At 37.4% G+C, this 21,591-nt stretch overlaps 2 protein-coding genes across 3 annotated transcripts in view; both read left to right on the top strand.

Moving 5' to 3' along the window:
* kiaa0753 (KIAA0753 ortholog) overlaps positions 1-8,839 on the top strand; it is a 33,576-nt gene extending 24,737 nt beyond the window's left edge. For both annotated transcript variants that reach the window (XM_058799866.1, XM_058799865.1), the window contains exons 16-17: positions 1,834-2,055; positions 7,476-8,839. In XM_058799866.1, coding sequence (XP_058655849.1) covers positions 1,834-2,055; positions 7,476-7,614 — 361 coding nt within the window. In that variant the 3' untranslated portion in view covers positions 7,615-8,839. The remainder of the gene's footprint in view (positions 1-1,833; positions 2,056-7,475) is intronic.
* Positions 8,840-10,373: 1,534 nt separating this feature from the next.
* Positions 10,374-21,591, top strand: part of pitpnm3 (PITPNM family member 3) — a 100,097-nt gene continuing 88,879 nt past the window's right edge. Inside the window, exon 1 of the mRNA XM_058799864.1 lies at positions 10,374-10,733. Coding sequence (XP_058655847.1) covers positions 10,709-10,733 — 25 coding nt within the window. The 5' untranslated portion in view covers positions 10,374-10,708. The remainder of the gene's footprint in view (positions 10,734-21,591) is intronic.

Genomic DNA, 21,591 nt, shown 5'->3' with positions numbered 1-21,591 from the left:
TTCTCCAGAGTGCCACAGCATGCCCAAAACGCTTGAGGTAGCTGTTAGCCGGAGTGGTATTCTATTAGCCGAACAAAGAGGGCGCCTTGCGGTAACGGTAAAGGGGAAGTGATTGCACAATAGCAGCGCTGGCCCCTATAATGTTCCATTAGAGAATAAATGGCTCTTGTGCTTAAAGTGTCTAGATTTAGCTTACGTCTAATATTATGTATTAAAGGCAACCCAGAATGACATTGTGAGATGTTTCTTACTTTTGCTGCTATATATAAATGTGGAGTGTTTGTGCTTTTGAGGGCCTGATTAATACCCAACGTGGCCCAGATGAGGTTACATGGAAGTGATCTGAGGGTTTGAGATGTTTACACAAGTAGTAATAATTTGTTGTGATTGTGTGTGGACCAGCATTTAATTCCCTGAACAGTTGATATGGTGGTCTGAAGTGTGAATAAACTTTACTGATGTTTCTGCTTTGGCCATGAGGTATAGATATTCTCTCTCTCTATTCTGTAGACTACTGTGATTGGCTTGTTACACTACAGATTAAATAGAACAAACTATGCCATCTTTTCTGTAGGCATTAACTATGCTACCCAAAAATACATGAAAGTAGAGGTCTGCGCGGGACTGTTTTTTAAGTCCCGCTCCCGCGAGGTTATATCCCGCACCCACCCGCTCCCGCGATATATTAACTCTTTGTTCACCCGCTGTCTGCTTTGAATAATTTTATTCCCGACCCGACCGTTCCCGCTAAATTTAGATTTCGTTTCCAGAATCACAAATTTAAATTTCCTCTACTGAAAGAAAGACAGATAGGCTAACAAATAAAAGTGTAGTCTGCACAAAATTGTATTTGTTATTTTATTCGTCTTGTTAAGAGTCTTTTATTGACAGCAAAATGTTAAACGAATTTTGTGTCTTAAGACACGAAATTCGTTTAACATTTTGCTGCCAACACAGTAGGGAAAAAAAGTGTCACAGAGAAAATAAAAATGTATAAAAATTGTATTCCTTATTTTTATTCGTCTTGTCAGGATACAATTCGTTTAACCTTTACAACACAATAGAAACAAGTGTCGCAGAGGAGAAAAAAATGTAGGTTGTACAAAAATGGCCTATTAGCCTATAATTTTATTCGTCTTGTCAAAATACTAAATTCATTTAACATCTTGCTGTAAACACAGTAGCCTAGGAAAAGTGTTGCGGAAGAAAAATAATTAAATAAAAAAATAAACTCGACATCTGTCATTTAAAATTATAGGCTAAGCAAAATATAAACAAAACCGAGTTGAGCGTTCTTCAAGGACGGCACATCCACACTTTGCTCCATCTTTATTCTGCTCTGTCACTCATCGACAACCTGCCTGTTCTGTCTGAGGGCCGTATATTCACCGGTAGGCTAGCCTGCTCTGAGCATCGTTATGCACATGCTGCGCACAGACCTCGCAAATAAAACGAAGCACTGGTTCATGCGTGCACGGTGCAGCGCGTGCATAAAAGTCCAGTGCAGGCTGTACCGGTGCTTGAATAAAGCGCAGATATCCTGTTCTGAAAAGACGTCGGGAACCGGATATTGTTAGATCGCCCGCTCCCGTTCAAATTGTACCAGAGTTACAGACCGCAACCGCGTTTTATTCGGGAATTTAATCCTGGGTCGCAAGAAATCTGGTCGGTTCCCGCTGGACAGCCGCGGGAATGCAGACCTCTACATGAAAGACATGAACAAGTACACCTGAAAATAATTTATGTTGCCTTAGATGCACAAATTTGAAACTGTGACCTTTATGAAAAAGAGTGCAAAAACCATGAAAATTACTATTTTTTTTCTGTTTACAGAGCTGCATCAGACACATCGATACTAGATGAGGAGTCTTTAACTCTAAATGACCCCAGTCATCCAGCCCCAGCTGGAGGGGGAAGCACACAAGGGTTTTACTTGACTGTGCCGCCCAGCATGCAGAGGAGTATCCAGAAATACAGGGAGAACCATGATGCCTTTCTGCGCCTGGTTTCGCACGAGGCTCTGGGGAGCTTCAATCCTTGGGCAATAGCAGACAGGTTTGAATCTAATGATTGCTTTATTAATAAAACATCTCAATCACCACTAAAGTGTGGGTTGAATTATACCTTAAAGAGGCATGATTTTTTTTTAACTCATTATTTGTTATTTTTGAGGGTCCTCCATTAGATTAGAAATCATAGAAAATCACTTTACCATATATTTATTCCTAATTATGAGAATATGTTAAAGTCTTTGACATATATCATTGTTACAGAAGCTGAAATTATCAAACTAAACATTACCCTTTCTTTTTGTTTTCAGTTCGCCAGCTAACAGCGTAGCCTAAATTAACCTTTTTAATTACATATCACACATCTTAATATATTTCAGAAGCATGTATGATCAAATTAAACATTTTCTTTTTTGTTTTATTTAGCCTTCAAATGAAAGATGTCACTCTCACACTTTAGTTATTCAGTTAGTTTCTGTTAGTAAAGCCTAATAGCTTAGTTAACAAGCATAGCATAGTTCTTTAGATTAGCTTGAACAAAATATTAAGATAAGGTATCAAGGAAGGGGGACTCCTCAGGGGAAAAGAACAACACAGATTCATTGGAAAAATTTGCCTCTATGTACATTTTTGCAAAAAACCTTCAAAAACTACCTATACATATAATTCAATGCAGTTTCCAGCTGAAATGAACACTAGTGGGAGTAAAACAGTAGCAATTTTATTCCTTTACAAATTATGATGAGCAGATAAAAAAATTACTATTAGATTACTAAAGAATTTTTGTGTGGTTACAAGCACAATACTACATCGCAACCTTATTACTAAATAAAAATTTTTAAATTTGCAACACACAACACCACATATATAGTTTTTCTGATGAAGTAAACTTGCTCAGTATTGCACCTAGTATAGCATTGCTCTTTTGATATAGAGGCAAGGCAAGGCAAGTTTATTTATATAGCACATTTCATACACAATGGTAATTCAAAGTGCTTTACATAAGGAAGTGAAATAGTCATTAAAAATAATAAGAAATTAAAAATAATAATAATCACAACAATAAAAACAAAGTGATTTAAAAATTGATTTTAAAAGAATTTAAAACATTTAAAAATAGAAAGTGATTATACATAGTGCAATCAGTTCGGACGTAGCACAGTGCTCATTCAACAAATGCACAGCTAAACAGATGAGTTTTGAGTCTGGATTTAAAAGTGGCTAATGTTTTAGCACATCTGATCTCTTCTGGAAGCTGGTTCCAACTGCGGGCGGCATAATAGCTAAAAGCAGACTCCCCTTGTTTTGTGTGAACCCTTGGTATTTCTAACTGATTCGATCCTAATGATCTGAGTGGTCTGTTAGGTTTATGTTCAGTGAGCATATCTCCAATGTATTTAGGTCCTAGGCCATTTAGAGATTTATAAACGAGTAAAAGTATTTTAAAATCAATCCTAAATGTAACTGGAAGCCAGTGTAAGGACCTGAGGACTGGTGTGATATGCTCAGATTTTCTGGTTCTAGTCAGAATCCTGGCAGCAGCGTTCTGGATGAGCTGCAGCTGTCTAATGGTCTTCTTTGGAAGGCCGGTGAGGAGACCATTACAATAATCCACCCTGCTGGTGATAAAGGCATGAACCAGTTTCTCCAAGTCTTGACTGGAAACAAAACATCTAATTCTTGCAATGTTTTTGAGATGATAGTATGCTGATTTAGTTACTGCTTTGACATGACTACTAAAACTAAGGTCTGTCTCCAGAATCACCCCAAGATTTTTGACTTGGTTTTTAGTTGATTGACCTCTAGAGTCAAGGTATGCATTCACCTTGATAACTTCATCTTTGTTTCCAAATGCAATGACTTCAGTTTTCTCCTTATTTAACTGAAGAAAGTTCTGGGACATCCAACAGTTTATTTCATCAATGCGTTGGCAGAGGGAGTCAATGGGGCTGTAGTCATTTGGAGATAAGGCTAGGTAAATCTGCGTATCATCAGCATAGCTGTGATAGGCAATTTGGTTCTTTCTCATTATTTGACTTAGTGGGAGCATATACAGGCTAAACAAGAGCGGTGCAAGAATTGAGCCTTGTGGGACTCCGCATGTCATGGACGTCCACTTAGACTTATGCTCTCCTATACTCACATAATAACCTCTCCCTTCTAAGTATGACCTGAACCATTTGAGTACCATCCCAGAAAGCCCGACCCAGTTTTCCAGTCTCTCTAGAAGTATGTTATGATCAACAGTGTCAAACGCAGCACTAAGATCTAGTAGTACCAGAACTGATATTTTGCCTGAATCAGAATTGAAGCGAATATCATTTATTATCTTAATGAGTGCTGTCTCTGTGCTATGATGTGCTCGGAAACCAGATTGAAAATTGTCCAGGTATCCATTTAAGTTTAAGTAGTTGTTCAGCTGATTAAAAACTACCTTTTCAATAATCTTACCTATGAACGGAAGATTTGATATTGGCTTTTTCAGAAGGGGCTTAACAACTGCAGTTTTCAGGGAGTTTGGAAAAGTCCCAGAAAGAAGTGAAGCGTTCACCACTTCTAAGAGATCTGCTTCTAAACAGTTAAGCACACTTTTGAAAAAAGATGTGGGTAGTGTGTCAAGATAGCAGGTTGATGATTTAAGGTGCTGTACTATTTCTTTCAAAATTTTGCAATCAATTGCTTCAAAAACAGACATAGTCACTTCTTTTTGAAATTGCGGTCGAATCTGTGTGACCTCTGCAAAAGAAGATATGCCAATCTCCTTTCTGATATTAATGATCTTCTCAGAAAAGAAGGACGCAAACTCATTGCATTTACTGTCGGAGAGCATTTCACTGGGTATCTGACTTGGGGTGTTTATCAGTCTCTCCACAGTAGCAAAAAGAGTGCGAGAGTTGTTTAAGTTACTGTTTATAAGGTTTGAGAAGAAGGTCTGTCTAGCTGTGGCTAGTTCACATTGAAAGCATGAAGGCTGTCTTTATAGATGCTATAGTGAATTTCAAGTTTTGTCTTCCGCCACATCCGCTCAGCTTTTCTGCAATATAGATCAATATATCAAAGAAAATACAGAAGTGATCAGATAGTGCTACATCCTTAACAACAATGGATGAAATGTTTAGACCTCTACTGATGAGTAAATCTAGAGTGTGTCCACGATTGTGTGTGGGTTCATGCACATGCTGGATCAGATCAAAAGTGTTTAAAACAGTAATAATTTCTTTTGCAGTTTTGATTTCTGCATTATCTATGTGAATATTAAAATCCCCTGCAATAGTAAAACAGTCAAACTCTGAGGAAATCATTGATAACAGTTCTGTGAACTCTTCAACAAAGGCTGGAGAGTATTTTGGAGGCCTGTAAATAATGATAAACAGAATGCGTGGAGCACCTTTCAGCACAATACTTAGATATTCAAAGGACAAATACTGACCAAATGACACTTGCTTGCATTGATAAACATCTTTAAATAGAGCAGCTACACCTCCACCTCTCCTAACAGTCCTGCAGACACTTGTAAAGTTAAAGTTAGGAGGGGCTGTTTCATTGAGGACTGTTGCACTGCAGCTGTCTTCAAGCCATGTTTCATTTAGAAACATAAAATCCAGGTTGTTTGTGGTTATAAAATCATTGATCAGAAATGATTTATTTTTTAGTGAGCAAATGTTTAAAAATCCTAACTTGATGGAATTACATTTTGTCTCTACAGCAATCTTAGATTGGTGCATTAGAGCATTAACCTTTTAACACCCACTCATCAGACATTTAATTTCCAAAATGTCGCGATACGTACAACAATCAACATAATACAGCGATTCATGTTCATCTGTTTTAGATAAAACTGAATGCAGTTCCACTCACTGGAAATATGCAAGAAACATTGTAATATTTTGCACAAATGAAACCACAGGCACAGACTGGACTGGAAAAGGATCTCGCATGACATTTTGTTCATTTCACAACCAAATATTGCAAATGAGTCATGACACTTACCCATTTGGATGCCATTATCTGCATCTTAAAGCAGTGACTTCAGTAAACAACTCCACTATATGTGTGTAATGAAGCTGCAGTGTGCATGTGGCCCATAGACATCTAAGCTAAATTAGCTCTTACTCATTCATCACCGATATCTACAGTTTCCTGACATATTTTCATTGTTTTGTTTATGCTCAAGACATGTTCCTGGATGTATAAATACTAAAAGCTTCGCTCTTCTATTTGCACCCAGAGCAACAGCAGATTAGTCATAAGCCCCAGTGCATTTCCCACAGTGACACAGCTAGTAGGAGTTGAGATTGTTTACAGCCTCGCGGCTATAATGATCCTCGCACACGATGCCATTTTTAAATGTAAATATTAGCTCTGTTTTTTGATGGGTGCTAATGTAGAGCGTGCTTCTGTGCAAATGAGCGTCTTTGTTGTTCCGCTAGTGCTCCTGCACGCCCACCCCGCCATTAGCATACTTAACAGAATTTTTAAGTTGGTGCAATGCGGTGGATATTTATCAAGTCCTACTAGTCCACAGAGAACAGACTTTTAACAAAGGTGAGAAGAGGAACACAAAAACCTGAATCTGATCCTAGAGCTGAGGTCTCATTTGTCAGACTTGATCCTCGCACCATGGGCTGTGTGGGTGGTGAGAAGAATGGTTGCAGAAATCATTTATGGAAAGGAGAAAGTGAGGAATCAAAAGTGAAAATATTTTCTGTTTGCTGCAGCTCGAAAAAAGTATGAGTTATTGCACGAATATGAAAAGAAATTGAGGATCTTTTTTTTTTTTTTTTTTGAGAGGTCAGTGGAACACCGCAGAGACTCTGAATGGTTATTATTCCAGAGAAATAGAGAAGATGGGAAATGTCACGGCAATTAGTGCTGCTGCTGGGAACGGGTGCGGGCACTTGTCAGTCAGCGGTGCATTGTGGGTAATAAGAGCCTTGGAGGCAGTCAAGGCCTTGAGTGAGCACAGACTGACTGGGCTCTCTGGGTAGCTCTGCTCTTTACACAGAGGAAGTTTAATGCTTGCCTAAAAGAATGGATTTAGATGATCTCATCACTGTCCTAAAGAAATAGAAAGAAGTCAGTTTTATTCTTTAATGCTGAGAGAACACAAAACGGTGTTGTTATAGTATTATTAATGTACTATTAGAGAATTAAAAAAATATGTTCAGTTTAATTTTAGCTTAAGGTTTAGTAATTTTATGTGCTTTTGTCTTTTTAGCTTCAAAGTTGCAATGAAACAGAAGTAGCATTGACATTTTGATTAAACATTATGAATTACATTAAACATTAAAAAAAAAACATTTTATATTCTCGGCTGAATTGTTTACAGTAAAATCTGTAACATGCATTAGAATAGAAATAGAAAATAACTAAGGGATATTTCCATATTTTGGGTGAACTGTCCCTTTAATGTATGAGCAATAAGTGCTGTGTAACTGTAACTCTCTTTTCCCATGTTTCCCGCAGTCTGGCTGATGAGCTAATGGCTGAGGCTCTGGCTGATGTGGCGGCAGAGTTCCAGGATGTTTGCGAAGAGTATGCGGAAGCTGTTTTCACTTCAGAGTTCCTCCAGCCAGTCCAGTCTCCCACCACATCAATGTCATAGAGACTCCTTATGAACAACTTACAAGCAATGACACTTTGATATATGTTTGGAACTGAACATGGTCATTTCCAGGTTTATATTTTTGTATGTTTTTCCATGGATTACATTTAAATACTGGACTATACAATCACTGAATAGAACCTGCTGGTTAGAGCTCGGTTTTTACTCAGGCATTTCTGTTGTAATGTGAAACCTCAGGGGGCGGTCTGACTTTTAAATGCAAACAGATGCTTTTTAGTACACAGCTAACAAATGTCACATCAATGTGTCATAATCCATACAACCTTCTTTGTGCATTAGTCAATGAATTGGTCGACTTTTGCATTTGCTATTCAGCATAGACAAAAGCCTTAAAAGAACCTCTACATTATTAATGCATTACAAATGATAAGATTTACACTGTTTTCTATAAATATCTCGCACTAGAGGATCACACACTCGCTTTCTCCTGGGTTGCATTAATGCTGTCCGCATCAGAACGCAAACTTGTTACTTTGTGGACTGATTTCATATGCTCTAAATGTTTTTGTTTCTCTATGCTAATTGTCTTCAAGTTCACTAAGTGTCCATATGTTGCCCAGTGTGACTGGACAGATGAGGTATACTTAGATTGTATAGTTTATGTGTCCGACCCCTGAGGGGGAAAGTGGCCTCCAGATGGGTCCAGATGCTGTGCTGGTATGCTGGAAATGTGCTCGGACAGAATGAGCATTACAAGGATTCTTTCCATTGAAAAGCATACACACATACAGCTCCTATATAACAAAGTAAGGCTATAATAATAAGAAAGTGTGCAGTTTAGACAAATTTAGGAATATAAAATGAGGGCCCATGTCTTTTTGTGACTTTAAAAGTATTGGTTGTCCCCTTATTGCTTAATTCTAATGCAGTGAGCAGATTTTATGGTACGTTTCTTAACCTGTCAAGTTGTAGTTTAAACCCCCAGATGTGAGTCACAGGTTTCTTCCCAGTGTTCAGCAACCTACTTATTTGTGAAAAGTGCCAAAAGCAAACTAATGCACAAGTAACTGCATTTGCCAGCAAATTCTAGGCTTTGTGCCATGAACTATTATGAATGCTGTGATGCTACAGGAATATAGTCACCAATTTGGCATGAACTTGTTCTTGGTTGTGTTTTAATTGCTGGTGAAAGATACCTGTTAAATTTGTATTGTATTTATAATCATGATTTAATTTATAAAGAAAATAAATGTTTTAAAATGGCTCTTTCATGCATCTCCCTGGTCTTGGCACATTTTACTCAGTGCTCTGGATGAAACTGCTTTTTTAAAAGAAAAAGTTAAATTAATTGAATTATCCATTTTTTCCTGTGTGCAGCTGGTGTAATCAATGTTATCTATCTGTCTGCTTGTCTGACCTGCAGGCTGTTTTTCTTCTGCTGCTGCTTTTACCAGAAACACAATGCAATGTTTGAAGTCAGAAGTGTTTTGTCATTGGGTTTCCTGACTGCTACAAATAGGCCAAGTCCCTAAAGGAGTGGAGTAATGCAACATGGGCAGTTCCCTGGAATTGAAGAACTCCAGACTTCACCTCTATCAATAGTCATTTAGAGCTACTCAAGAACAGTTATTTGGGATGCCTGATGTGCAGCAATGCCTAGCCTGTGGTGAGAACTGGATATAACTTGGTGCGGTTTGATATTTTTATAGCAACACAGAACAGTTATCATACAGACAATGAGCTGTTAAACGTGTATTGAAAGTGCATCATATTTGGCCTTGATTTTGTCACTTTTTCTTCCAATTACTGTTTGACAGCTACCACGAGACTCCTATTTTATAGTCAGTACAACCCAGCATTAATCAGCTGAACTGCTGTTGGATACTGTGACGGAGCTGGTTATTTAAAAGCCTGAAGAGGAATCACGACATAGTGATTTATGAACAAGCTAACATTTTGCACAGTCATCCTACTATAGGGCTACGGAGCTACACTGCCATTGGCAGGGTGAAGAAATTTAAATGTCTGCTAAGAACCTGTGGTCCCTTAGCTGCAACTGTTGTTTGTATCACAGAGATGATTGAATGATATACTGTAGGCCAAATTTTGAAGCACTTTAGGGATTCCTGTAAGAAACCATACATATTTCAACACATTTTAACAGCATGTGGAATGATAAAACATGTAAATATTATATATTTATTGATAAAAAAAATATAAATTGAGATGTTCTAGTTAGGAAAACGGTACAGATGTAATATATTTTTGATATCGGCTATATAACATAAACAATGTGCCGATCTCGCGTTTCCCGCCTCAGCCTCGTTTTCATTCCAAAATGGCGCATTGCGGGAAATAAGCGAAGAATTCGTTTTTTTATGTGATTTTGTTGATGTTTTGTTGTATTAGTTGGCTTGCCAAACTTTAATATTACACCTTGTTAGATAAAATCACAGAAATTAATATAATATTATTATCATTAGCTAAGGATGGCTAAAATAGCAAAACTAATAACACTTGATTCTTCCATGTACGCCGTCAAACAATTTTAATGGGCGTCCTTTTAATTTCTTTATTATACTGTTTTATATAAATACGTACATTTGCAGTACAAACGTTTTTTTATATATATAAAAAGTTTCCGAGCTCAAAATGCGTTGCAGAATTGATTTTCTTCATTATTTATCAGCGTTTTTTAGCGTTATGTATATGATCTGCTCAACATCCTTAAGGAGGCGCTAGTGTGATATTATTATTTAAAGTACATAAATGAATAAATAACTAATATATGACGGCGGGTGGTCTGAAGCCTGCATTAATGCGCTTGGCGTTTTTCAAGTTCACTGCAGCTCGCGCAGAGCCACTGGAGGCAGTCGAACATCACACCTCGAGCTCAACAGGAGGAGAGGAGGACAACAGCAAAGTCTGCACACATACAAACAGCCCCAAGTCTGCGCTTACTTCAACACAAGGGTCTGTCTCAGCGTTAATGGATATTCCCACCTTCGCATATCATTTCCACGGCATCTTCAAACACGAAACGCGCATAGACTTGAAATCGCTTCTCCCGCGCGCAGACAAGGACAGAGAGAAGAGACGTGCGTACTGTCCAAACTAACTGCAAAGACGCAGGATGGCTAAAGAAATCAGAGGCAAAGGTAAGAGATGTCACATCATATTCAGACAACACACAGACATCTCCGGGATTTATGTGCAAGCCGCGGTGTCTCAGCAGAAAGAGTAGACAGTCAGTTTCCTCTCTTCACTTTCCGCGTCAATCTGTTGGAATGCGTGATGATCCAGGGCTGTGTCTCCAAACCTAGTGAGCTGCCTACCTAGACAGCGTTTTGGGGCGTCATGGGCGCATTCCAATGCTTACGACGGCTTTAAACGCTGTCCGGTTCACTTGGTTTCGAGAGACAGTCCAAACGTTGGTTTTTTTCTTCTTCATCTTAACATGTTCTCTTTACAAACTGGTCGTAGTCCTAGATGTAGAATGTTTTATGGATGTAAGGCAGGAGTTGTCAACCATATCTGACCCAGGGATCCCCTACACAGACTCGCAGGCAGTCCAGGGATCCCTGATACAGAAATAGGCTACTACGATTTTTAGTAATGGTGTATAACAACTTCTAGAGACCGACCGATATTGTATTTTAATAGCTGACATGATCCAGATTATTTTGTTTAAATGTCCAATAATTGATATCAAGGATCAGTTGTAATTAAAGTCCCCCTATAAATCAATAAATAATAATTGATTATTTACGTTATTATTGTTGTTAATAAAACTGATGCAGAATTAATTTTATTTGTTTAACTGGTAAGCTTAAAATGCTGTGTTTCTGAAAATGAATAGGCCTATCTTTTGATTTAAACAAAAGGTAGACGTAAGTTACTTTACCTGTGAACACCCTTTGTTAATCTCCACTGGTGTTTTGTTGAGTGCTATTCACTGATTTATCAGTAGACCTGATATTAAAGAACCAGTTAAGTAGAAAAATCTGAACATCTGTGTACATTTTGCTTTGTATTTCAGTCCATAGAACCCCATAACTTTTTTTTTGGAATTGTGTCATAAATAGAAATAAGCATATAAGGAAATTTGTACATAGCCTATGGTGTGATTAATAATTCTAGCTATAAATCACATCTGAATTTGTTTCTTCCAGATGGTCATAGATTATGACTGTACATTTGATTCATCTTTGACATAATTTAATTAGAGCCCAGCTGAAGAGTGATGATCCATTGGTCAGCTTTTTTCTCCACCAATATGCTTTAATTTAAGTAAATAATATAAACTGTGAATTCAAACACTTAAAATGAGACAAAATGTGGTCTTCAAAAAACCATAAGCAAGTCATAATGCATGTTCTGCACCAAAAATCAATGTGCATCCTGCGTTGTATGCACTCCTTATTCTGTTTCTACTTAAAGGTGAATTGGCCAGTGACATGTATTGTGTCAGGATTTTTTTTCCTTTCCTTTTTTTTTGTCAGTTTGGCTCCTTGAATGTTTAAAGAGGCGGATGTGAGAGTGGGAGAGCTGATGGTCTCTTTTTGAGATATATTGTATATCCTGTAGGACACTCTGATACAATTGAGTCTAAGGCTGAGTGCTGAGACTGTCTGCACTGAACATCTCAGCATACATAGATACAGTTTAATCTGTTTATGGCAGCACATCCAGTCCAGCATGTCAGAGCAGTTATTGATCTGGAAGAAAACTTACCCTTTGCATTTCATGATTCTGAATTATGGTTGTGAGTTAATGTGGTACTTTGCAATATTTCTATAAGTTTATTGATTATGCAATTCACATAGGCTTCTGAGATGCAATGCAGGCAGAGAGTTGTTTTGAGGACGCTATAATGATTGTTTTAATGTTTTCAAATTATTTTTCCAACTAAGCTTAAAGTGATTGTTCACAAAAAAAAAAAAAAAAATGTTGTATGATTTTCTTTTTCTTGTAAAATGCAAACGAAAATATTTGTAATGTTTTTGGCTCGCACTGTGGAAGTCAGTGGTAGACTGTCAGCAAAAGAAAATAAGTCGTACTGGTTTGGACCAACATAAGGGTGAGTAAATCGTAACAAAATGTTAATATGCTATAGACAACTATAAGTGTATGCCATAGAAAGCTATCAAATCAAATCTATCAATGGTGTGCGTTTGGTATGCCATTGTGAAGCTGGTGGTCCAAAACAACACTCTTCCGCTTTAAATCTGAATCGCGTTACATAAAAAATGTTCAGTTGTAAACATGATTATGTAGATCATTGCTCAGTCTCTAGGAGTCAGGAAACCAGTGAAGAGAACGTCAGATGTTAGCCCCAAGTCTGTCAGTATGTTTGTGGCTTATGATCATGAGTGTTTTCTACAGTTTTAAGTGGTTTGTTATGATGTGAAGCTCACAGCATGTGTCTTCTGGGTTTTGAATGCGAAGCTCTATGAAGCTCTTGTGGTTATTGGTGTGACAGCATGTCATCCATGTTGTATTTCATGTAAGTATAACAGTTTCCATACGTTGGACAGCAGTAACGACTACAGACTGTTAATAAGCTGCCATAGGCATTTGATTTCTCCTCAGGCATGTTTCCGAATCGGCCAAGAAGTTCTCCTCTCTCTGTCATGTAGGAAGTCAGCATTTGATTTTGTAGGTGGAATTGTGTAATCCTACAGACTCCTTTGGTTTGGTTACTTAATTTACCGCAATGTTTATGAGATTCCTAGTTAGTGAATCAGTGTTGTTGAGGATGTTACGGTGGGATAATTGAGTACATCATATCGGCATTACATAAAACAGCTCACTGTATTGAACAAGCAGAATGTGTACAGAATAGCCTACATTATCACTGGAGCAAAATTTGTTCTTTTACATGATCAGAACTGGCAGCCCATCAGCAAACACAGACTAGGTTGGCTTCATTTATATGTTAAATAGCAAGGATTCTTCATGGATACCTGTTCGGTCCCAGATTATTTTAGGATTTTCATGTATTTCTCAAGATTTTTGTATTCATATTTGTTATTATCCAAAGTCAAATCAATCAGTTAATCTGCTATATGTTACTGTAGATCAGAGGTCACCATTAGCACAAGTTAGTCACCAATTACCATCCAAATCTCTTTTTTTTTTTTCCATAGACATAAAATATATAAATATATCACAAAAAATCATTTTTAATGTATATACATGCATGAATCATAATTTAAGAAGCAGTGAATGTAATAGATGCCTTTAGTGTCATCTATTTTAGTTTCTCCAATCGATCAGGTTCACTTAGAGTCATTAACACTGACATGAAAGAAAAACTTGTTTTTGTTTAAATATATTTTGTGTATTCACCTCACTGACTATTATTTGCATAATATTTTCCTGAAATGCACATTGCTTTTTGTTCATTTCCAAGCCAAAATATTGACTCCTGAATAAGCTATACTTTATCTTGCCACTTTTGATTGTTCAGACCTTCCCTGTTGAGAATACAATTTGGAGGTTGAACCTATTTCCAAACGTAATTGTATATTCCTTCTGTATATTTTGTAGTTAATGCTCATTCTCTGTAGATTAGGATATAGACCACTCAATGAATAAGTCCCAGATGCAGGAGCTAGAGTTAATTACTTTTACAGTCTATATTCCCTGAGCAGAAGAGCCCCAGAGTGCATCACTCCACACCAACCTGAATTCAGAGCAGTTTCAGTGAGTCAAACCATCATGTTGTGTTTGTCTGTAAGTCCAGCTCTGCATGATCTCAAAGCTTCAAAGGGGTGCGATTTCCCATTGCACAAAATGTATTTTATTGTGTGCTCAATTCATCTGCTCAGTAATGTGAATAGAAATTCATATATTGGCATGCTTAGGCTGGTGAAGGTCTCTGTTGAATTGGTTCGAAATACACTTTTCAGGTATAATAATAATGTTTCTTCACATTATGTCTCCAGTATAGCTCTAGTAATGTACACTTACATGTTTCATATGTATATATAGAGGTCATAGTCAGTGCTCCAGTGATATATTTAATCTTAGCCATTCAGGAAATGACCTTTTAGTGGCAATAAGCAAGTAGTATTCTGTGTCAGTTCTCAAAAACTCATTTTACTTGGCTTTGGTTGAGAATAAAAACAGGGAATACTGATTGTGTTGTTCACAGTAGCAAAATTGAATTGCAAAGTTGGCTTGTTTTTGCCAAACCAATTAACGTGCACCTCAGTCAAGGTGTTTCCTGCGGAGTCCTTGTGATGTATATTCAAATGAGAAACATTTCATCTGCTTTGTTTTGTCCATTTTGTTTCCTGCTTTTTTTTTTATGGGGTTTTGATGGAAGGCATTGTGACACTATATCTGTGTAATGGCATTTCAGTCAATAGCGCACTCTGTATCTGTGGCTGTCAGACCAAGAGACTCGGATGATCTAGTATTAGCTCTCAGCAAACAACATTGCATTTACTTCGGGTTTCACGTTTATTTTGTCTCTTTCTTGGTTTTTGTCACTGAGAAAATGAAATTCTATTTTTATCCTCAAACCAATAATTCAGCATTTGCTGCACCCACGCAGTAGAGTGAGAAATGACTGTTATTCCTGTTAAAAGCATCAAGGACGTTTCTACTTGATGAAAACTCATGAATTTATGTAACTAAGCCAAGCATAATAGATCAAGCATCTTGTAGATCAGTGGCTTTCAAACTGTGAGACCACCTGAAGTGGTGCGTGACATGAAAATTTGCAAAATATGTTTTTTACATTTTAGTTTTACTCACTTATTTTACTATTTTATTTACTATTCAGGTATTCAGGCTGCTCTTGTAGTTTACTTCATTTCTGCTAGGGAAAGATGAAGGTCTCACAGCATCATGCTTTAGATAAATGGTATAGAGTTGTTCTGCTGTACTGTTCTGCGCTATATTCTATATTATGCTATAACATTCACTACCTAAAAGGTTTTTTTTTTTTTTTTTAATCTGCAAGGATGCATTAAATTGCTTAAAAATGACAGTAACAACATTTATAATGATACAAAAAATTTCTATTGTTTTAAAATTCCTGTTCATTAAAGAATCCTGAATAATAAAAGTGTTATGGTTTCCACAAAAATATTAAGCAGCACCACTCTTTTCAGCATTGACAATAATAAGAAATGTGTCTTGAGCATCAAATCAGCATCAGTAATGGATGCTGAAAATTCAGCTTTGCCATCACAGGAATAAATACACTTTAAATTATAATAAAATAAAACAGTTATTTTAAAGTGAAAGTGAAAGTGACGTGACATACAGCCAAGTATGGTGACCCATACTCGGAATTCGTGCTCTGCATTTAACCCATCCAAAGTGCACACACACAGCAGTGAACACACACACACCCGGAGCAGTGGGCAGCCATTTATGCTGCGGCGCCCGGGGAGCAGTTGGGGGTTCGGTGCCTTGCTCAAGGGCACTTCAGTTGTGGTATTGAGAGTGGAGAAAGCGCTGTACATTCACTCCCCCCACCTACAATTCCTGCCGGCCCGAGACTCGAACTCGCAACCTTTGGATTACGAGTCTGACTCTCTAACCATTAGTAATGCTATATTACAATCTGTTTTTACTATATGCTTGCTCAAATAAATGCAGACATGGTGAGCATAAAAGACATATTCAAAAATATTACTTACCTCAGACTTAAATGAGAGTGCATATGATGGCACTTTTGAAGAAATGATGACTTATAAAATTAACATGGTAAAGAAAAAAATGTAAATGTGAAAATGTAAACAATATGCACATTTATGGTTTAATTTAGGCATTTATGAAGAAAGTCTACTTGCCTTTGTTGTGTAAAATGATGACTTGGTCTGTGTAGATTTGTTGGATTCTTTTTATTGACAGCCTAACAAAAATCATAGGTCTTATTGGTATGAAAAGTAATAGCACACCTCTCCTCAACAAGCTCTATGGTTTGAAGAATTATTTATATCATTCAAATGAATTGGATGTATGTTGATATGTGTGAGCTTATGTGTGAGTGATAAGGTCACTGATAAAGAATACTAACATGACAATTTGTAGCACAACATTGGTTTGTGAAATTGGTTTTGTGGTTACGAAATAGTTTGCATGTTCCCTTCATTAGAAGTTGTGAAACTATGGCAAGTGATGGCAGGTTTGTTTGGGTGGGTCAGTCAGGAATATGTGAATCAACAGGTAGAAACCTTAAACCTTCCTTTTTTTTATGGGAAAATCTGGTCTTTTTTCTCTTCTGAAATGAGAAAATCTAAAGGTCTCGGTCACATTTTTCTCATGCTGTTTAGCAGTGAATAAAACGCTTAAAAGTTACCTCACACCTCATTACAAACGGAACAATTCATGGCAGATTTCAGGTTCCCTCCGTAATGATTGTGTTCTAGCGAACTTGCACAATGATTTGGGTAGAGCACGGTGCTAAAAATAGCCTTGCACAAGAGGCAGTGACAGACTCACTGCTACCCTGTGGTCCTGTGAGAGAAAGAGAGAATGACAGCCTTTCATGACCGTCTATAGTACTGCAGTCTGGCTTTTGTGTCTGTTTACAGGCAGTTCAGGTCTTGATTTTTTTATTGTTATTTTCATGCAATGATTCTGTGAGATGGGAGACTATGACTTATTGGCTCCTTTAACCAAGGGCTATAGATGGATATTTTAACTTGATAATGTAAAACGTTCAACTACAGCATATGAACATTTTAACTAGATGAGTTTTATTGTAATAGACAGATGTCTCTTTAAAAAAACAGTGTTGCTTTTGCTGGCAAATTATAATAGCACCATTTTTGAGGACAGGAGGATTTAATGGATAAATATAAAAATAATAATATACAGGTGCTGGTCATATAATTAGAATATCATCAAAAAGTTGATTTATTTCACTAATTCCATTCAAAAAGTGAAACTTGTATATTATATTCATTCATTACACACAGACTGATATATTTCAAATGTTTATTTCTTTAATTTTGATGATTAGAGCTTACAGCTCATGAAAGTCAAAAATCAGTATTTCAAAATATTAGAATATTTACATTTGAGTTTGAATAAATGACCATCCCTACAGTATAAATTCTGGGTATCTCTTGTTCTTTGAAACCACAATAATGGGGAAGACTGCTGACTTGGCAATGATCCAGAAGACGAACATTGACACCCTCCACAAAGAGGGTAAGTCACAGAAGGTCATTACTGAAAGGTGTGGCTGTTTACAGAGTGCTGTATCAAAGCATATTAAATGCAAAGTTGACTGGAAGGAAGAATTTGGGCAGGAAAAGGTGCACAAGCAACAGGGATGACCGCAAGCTTGAGAATACAGTCAAGCAAAGCCGATTCAAACACTTGGGAGAGCTTCACAAGGAGAGAACTGAAGCTGGAGTCAGTGCATCAAGAGTCACCACACTCAGGCGTCTTCAGGAAAAGGGCTACCAAGCCACTTCTGAACCAGAGACAACGTCAGAAGCATCTTAACTGGGCTGTGGAGAAAAGAACTGGACTGTTGCTCAGTGGTCCAAAGTCCTCTTTTCAGATGAAAGTAAATTTTACATTTCATTTGGAAATCAAGGTCCCAGAGTCTGAAGGAAGAGTGGAGAGGCACAGAATCCATGTTGCTTGAAGTCCAGTGTGAAGTTTCCACAGTCAGTGATGATTTGGGCTGCCATGTCATCTGCTGGTGTTGGTCCACTGTGTTTTCTGATGTCCACAGTCAACGCAGCCATCTACCAGGAAATTTTAGAGCACTTCATGCTTCCTTCTGTTGACAAGCTTTATGGAGATGCTGATTTCATTTTCCAGCAGGACTTGGCACCTGCCCACACTGCCAAAGGTACCAAAAGCTGGTTCAATGACCATGGTGTTACTGTGCTTGATTGGCCAGCAAACTCGCCTGACCTGAACCCCATAGAGAATCTATGGGGTATTGTCAAGAGGAAGATGAGAGACACCAGACCCAACAATGCAGATGAGCTGAAGGCCACTATCAGAGCAACCTGGGCTCTCATAACACCTGAGCAGTGCCACAGACTGATCGACTCCATGTCACGCCGCATTGCTGCAGTAATTCAGGCAAAAGGAGCCCCAACTAAGTATTGAGTGCTGTACATGCTCATACTTTTCATTTTCATACTTTTCAGTTGGCCAAGATTTCTAAAAATCCTTTCTTTGTATTGGTCTTAAGTAATATTCTAATATTTTGAGATACTGATTTTTGACTTTCATGAGCTGTAAGCTCTAATCATCAAAATTAAAAGAAATAAACATTTGAAATATATCAGTCTGTGTGTAATGAATGAATATAATATACAAGTTTCACTTTTTGAATGGAATTAGTGAAATAAATCAACTTTTTGATGATATTCTAATTATATGACCAGCACCTGTATAGTCTGACAAAGGCTAAGATAGATAGATAGATAGATAGATAGATAGATAGATAGATAGATAGATAGATAGATAGATAGATAGATAAACCTTTGTGTATGAAAATGTTTATTTTTATTATTATTCACTGTTCAGTAGTTTTTTGTTTCAAAAGAGGGTGTGACCAAAGGGAATGTTGGTATTCAGCATGCTTTCATATTATACAACATGTTCTTAAAAGAATAAGATGATCGTGATGACTGTACTTGCTAATTGGATCTTTAATCCTATCATTTCAGATGGAACCTTTACACATAATGCAGTGCCATACAAACACTTCCTTTCAGAGCTTTGTGTAGATGTGCTTGGTTGAACAGCTTCACCTCAGTAGATGAGATGCCAAAAACTGATCACAAATCTGAAGCGATATGACAGTGCTGTCTCGTTAAAAGAACATCTCAATTTTGTGTTTGCATTTCCTTGGTTATGTAAAGACACAATTAGCATCCATCCAAGTGAGCTTTCTGTGCTCATGCCTCATGCAACTGTAGCATCCCCTCCTTCAGTCCTCAGTTGCGCTTTGACAGAAGGAGGAGGCGGCTCTTGAGTAACCCAGTCAAGTGATTCTGTTCCCCACAGTTTACTCTCAATCCCCTCTTGATGTTGTGACCCTGCATGAGGTTTGCCCACTGTATTCTCCCCTGCTGCACTGATTTCACACTTACCTTTGCATACTGTCTGTTGCAGTATAAGCAGCTGTATCCTTTCTACTCCGCTTAGTCTGAAAGTCTTGACCCTTTTCTAAAGCTAAGAGCACACTTAATGATTTTGGCCGTGATTTTGCCATCTAAGAACAAATTTTCAGGAATATCGTGTTGTCAGCATCGTCAGTGACATCCAGAGTCCTAAGATCGTTGATGTTGCACAGTCTCCTTTGGCTTTTACCCAAGATGCGACAGCAACAATCATAAAGGACAGAAAAGATTGCACAGTATGGCTTTAGCCTGCACTGCCTGGAAATACAGCCCTTGTCAGTGTTTGCATTGTCTGGTAGCATCCGCTTTTGCATTTGTGGTCTTTTAGGCTTTGAGTATCACAGTTCTGCTTCGTAATGCTAAGTTATTTATCTCACCAGTATTTTTTGTGCAATTGTGGCATATGTGCTGTTTCACAGCGTGTGCGGCGCTGCTTTGAGCTGCCAAACGGAGGTGTTTACAAGCCGCACGGCGCATATGCTGCAAGTGCACACGCTTTGGTGATGCAGGGATAAGGATGAGAGTATTCCTCCGAGCAACTTAATGAAATAACTGATTGAGAACTGTTTGCTGTTTTTCTCTTGAAAAGGTAGATGTCGACGGTTTGAGTGTTCAAGTGGACAACAGAAAAGAATAACATCAGTTTCATGCAATATTACTGTCATAATTCCAACATAATTGACTCTGTTTATTTTCTTTAAAATAAACTTGAATTGAATAATTTAAAATATAAAAAAAAAAATTGGATTGGATGGAAGATAAATATATGTGTGTGTGTGTATACATAACATAAAATGCATTATTTAAAAAAAATTTGTCATGTATCATTTATAAAAAAAAATTTTCTAAATAAATTAAATTGAATTAATTATGTATAATATTTACTTTGAATCCAATTCAAAATAATTAGATTTTAACACTTTATTTTAAGTTGTCTTTGTTACACGTGTTACATGTACTTATTACTATAATAACAATAAATTATTCATAATTACATGCAAGTAACCCTAAGCCAAACCCTAACCCTAACCCTATAGTAAGTACATGTAACTAATTAATATTACTCACTACTTAAATGTTTAATTACATTGTAAAAGGTCACCTTAAAATAGTGTAACCTTAGATTTTAATTTAAAATCATTTGATTGAGGTTTATGCATTTGGAAGATGCTTTTATCCTAAGTGACTGATGTTGCATTCAAGGTACGCAGTTTATCAGTTCGTGCATTCCATGAGAATTGAACCTGTGGCTGCAGGAACACAATGTCGGATATATATCCAGTTTCAGTTGGAAATGCTTCTCATTACAGCAATAAAAAGCTGTTTGATAATCACTTGTTGAAGAAAACAGCTAAGCTTTTTGAATTTAATAGGGAAGTGGTCCATGCCAGTTCCCACTAATCAGACGTCTAGACCTGGCAATAACAGAATCACATTATTTTCCAACAAGTATGCCCTTGTGGCCTTTTGTTTATTGTCTTTTCCCTTTCGAGTCACACACACAGTCTTAAAACCAGTGCAGTGATCCAATGGGAGCCATCTGATGTCATAATGGCCTTTACCTTAGCACTTTTCTCTAGAGGGGCTTTAACATGAGGCTGATGAACAAATGAGTAGAAATGGTGGAGGAGCTTCTTGAGTGCATGGGTAACAGGAAGGTTGGGAGAGAAAGTGCAAGAGGGAGGGTGAGATATAGAGATTAAAGAAAGAGAAAAAAAGCGAGATTGCTGGAGGAAAGCAGCTCCTATCTAGCATAGATTATGTTTTTGATTAAGAGCAAGTCTCTCAGTGAGTCGTGTCATGAGTGCTCTGGAGAAAACACCATTTTTGTACTGTGCAAGCTCCTCGGAGAGGGAACATATCAAACCTCAATATTGACCCTAATCACAGTCCA

This window comes from Onychostoma macrolepis, chromosome 15, assembly GCF_012432095.1.
Source record: "Onychostoma macrolepis isolate SWU-2019 chromosome 15, ASM1243209v1, whole genome shotgun sequence".
NCBI classification, from domain to species: Eukaryota; Metazoa; Chordata; class Actinopteri; order Cypriniformes; family Cyprinidae; genus Onychostoma; species Onychostoma macrolepis.
Note: the sequence above shows the minus strand (reverse complement) of the source record. Positions and strands in the feature narration are given on the sequence as shown.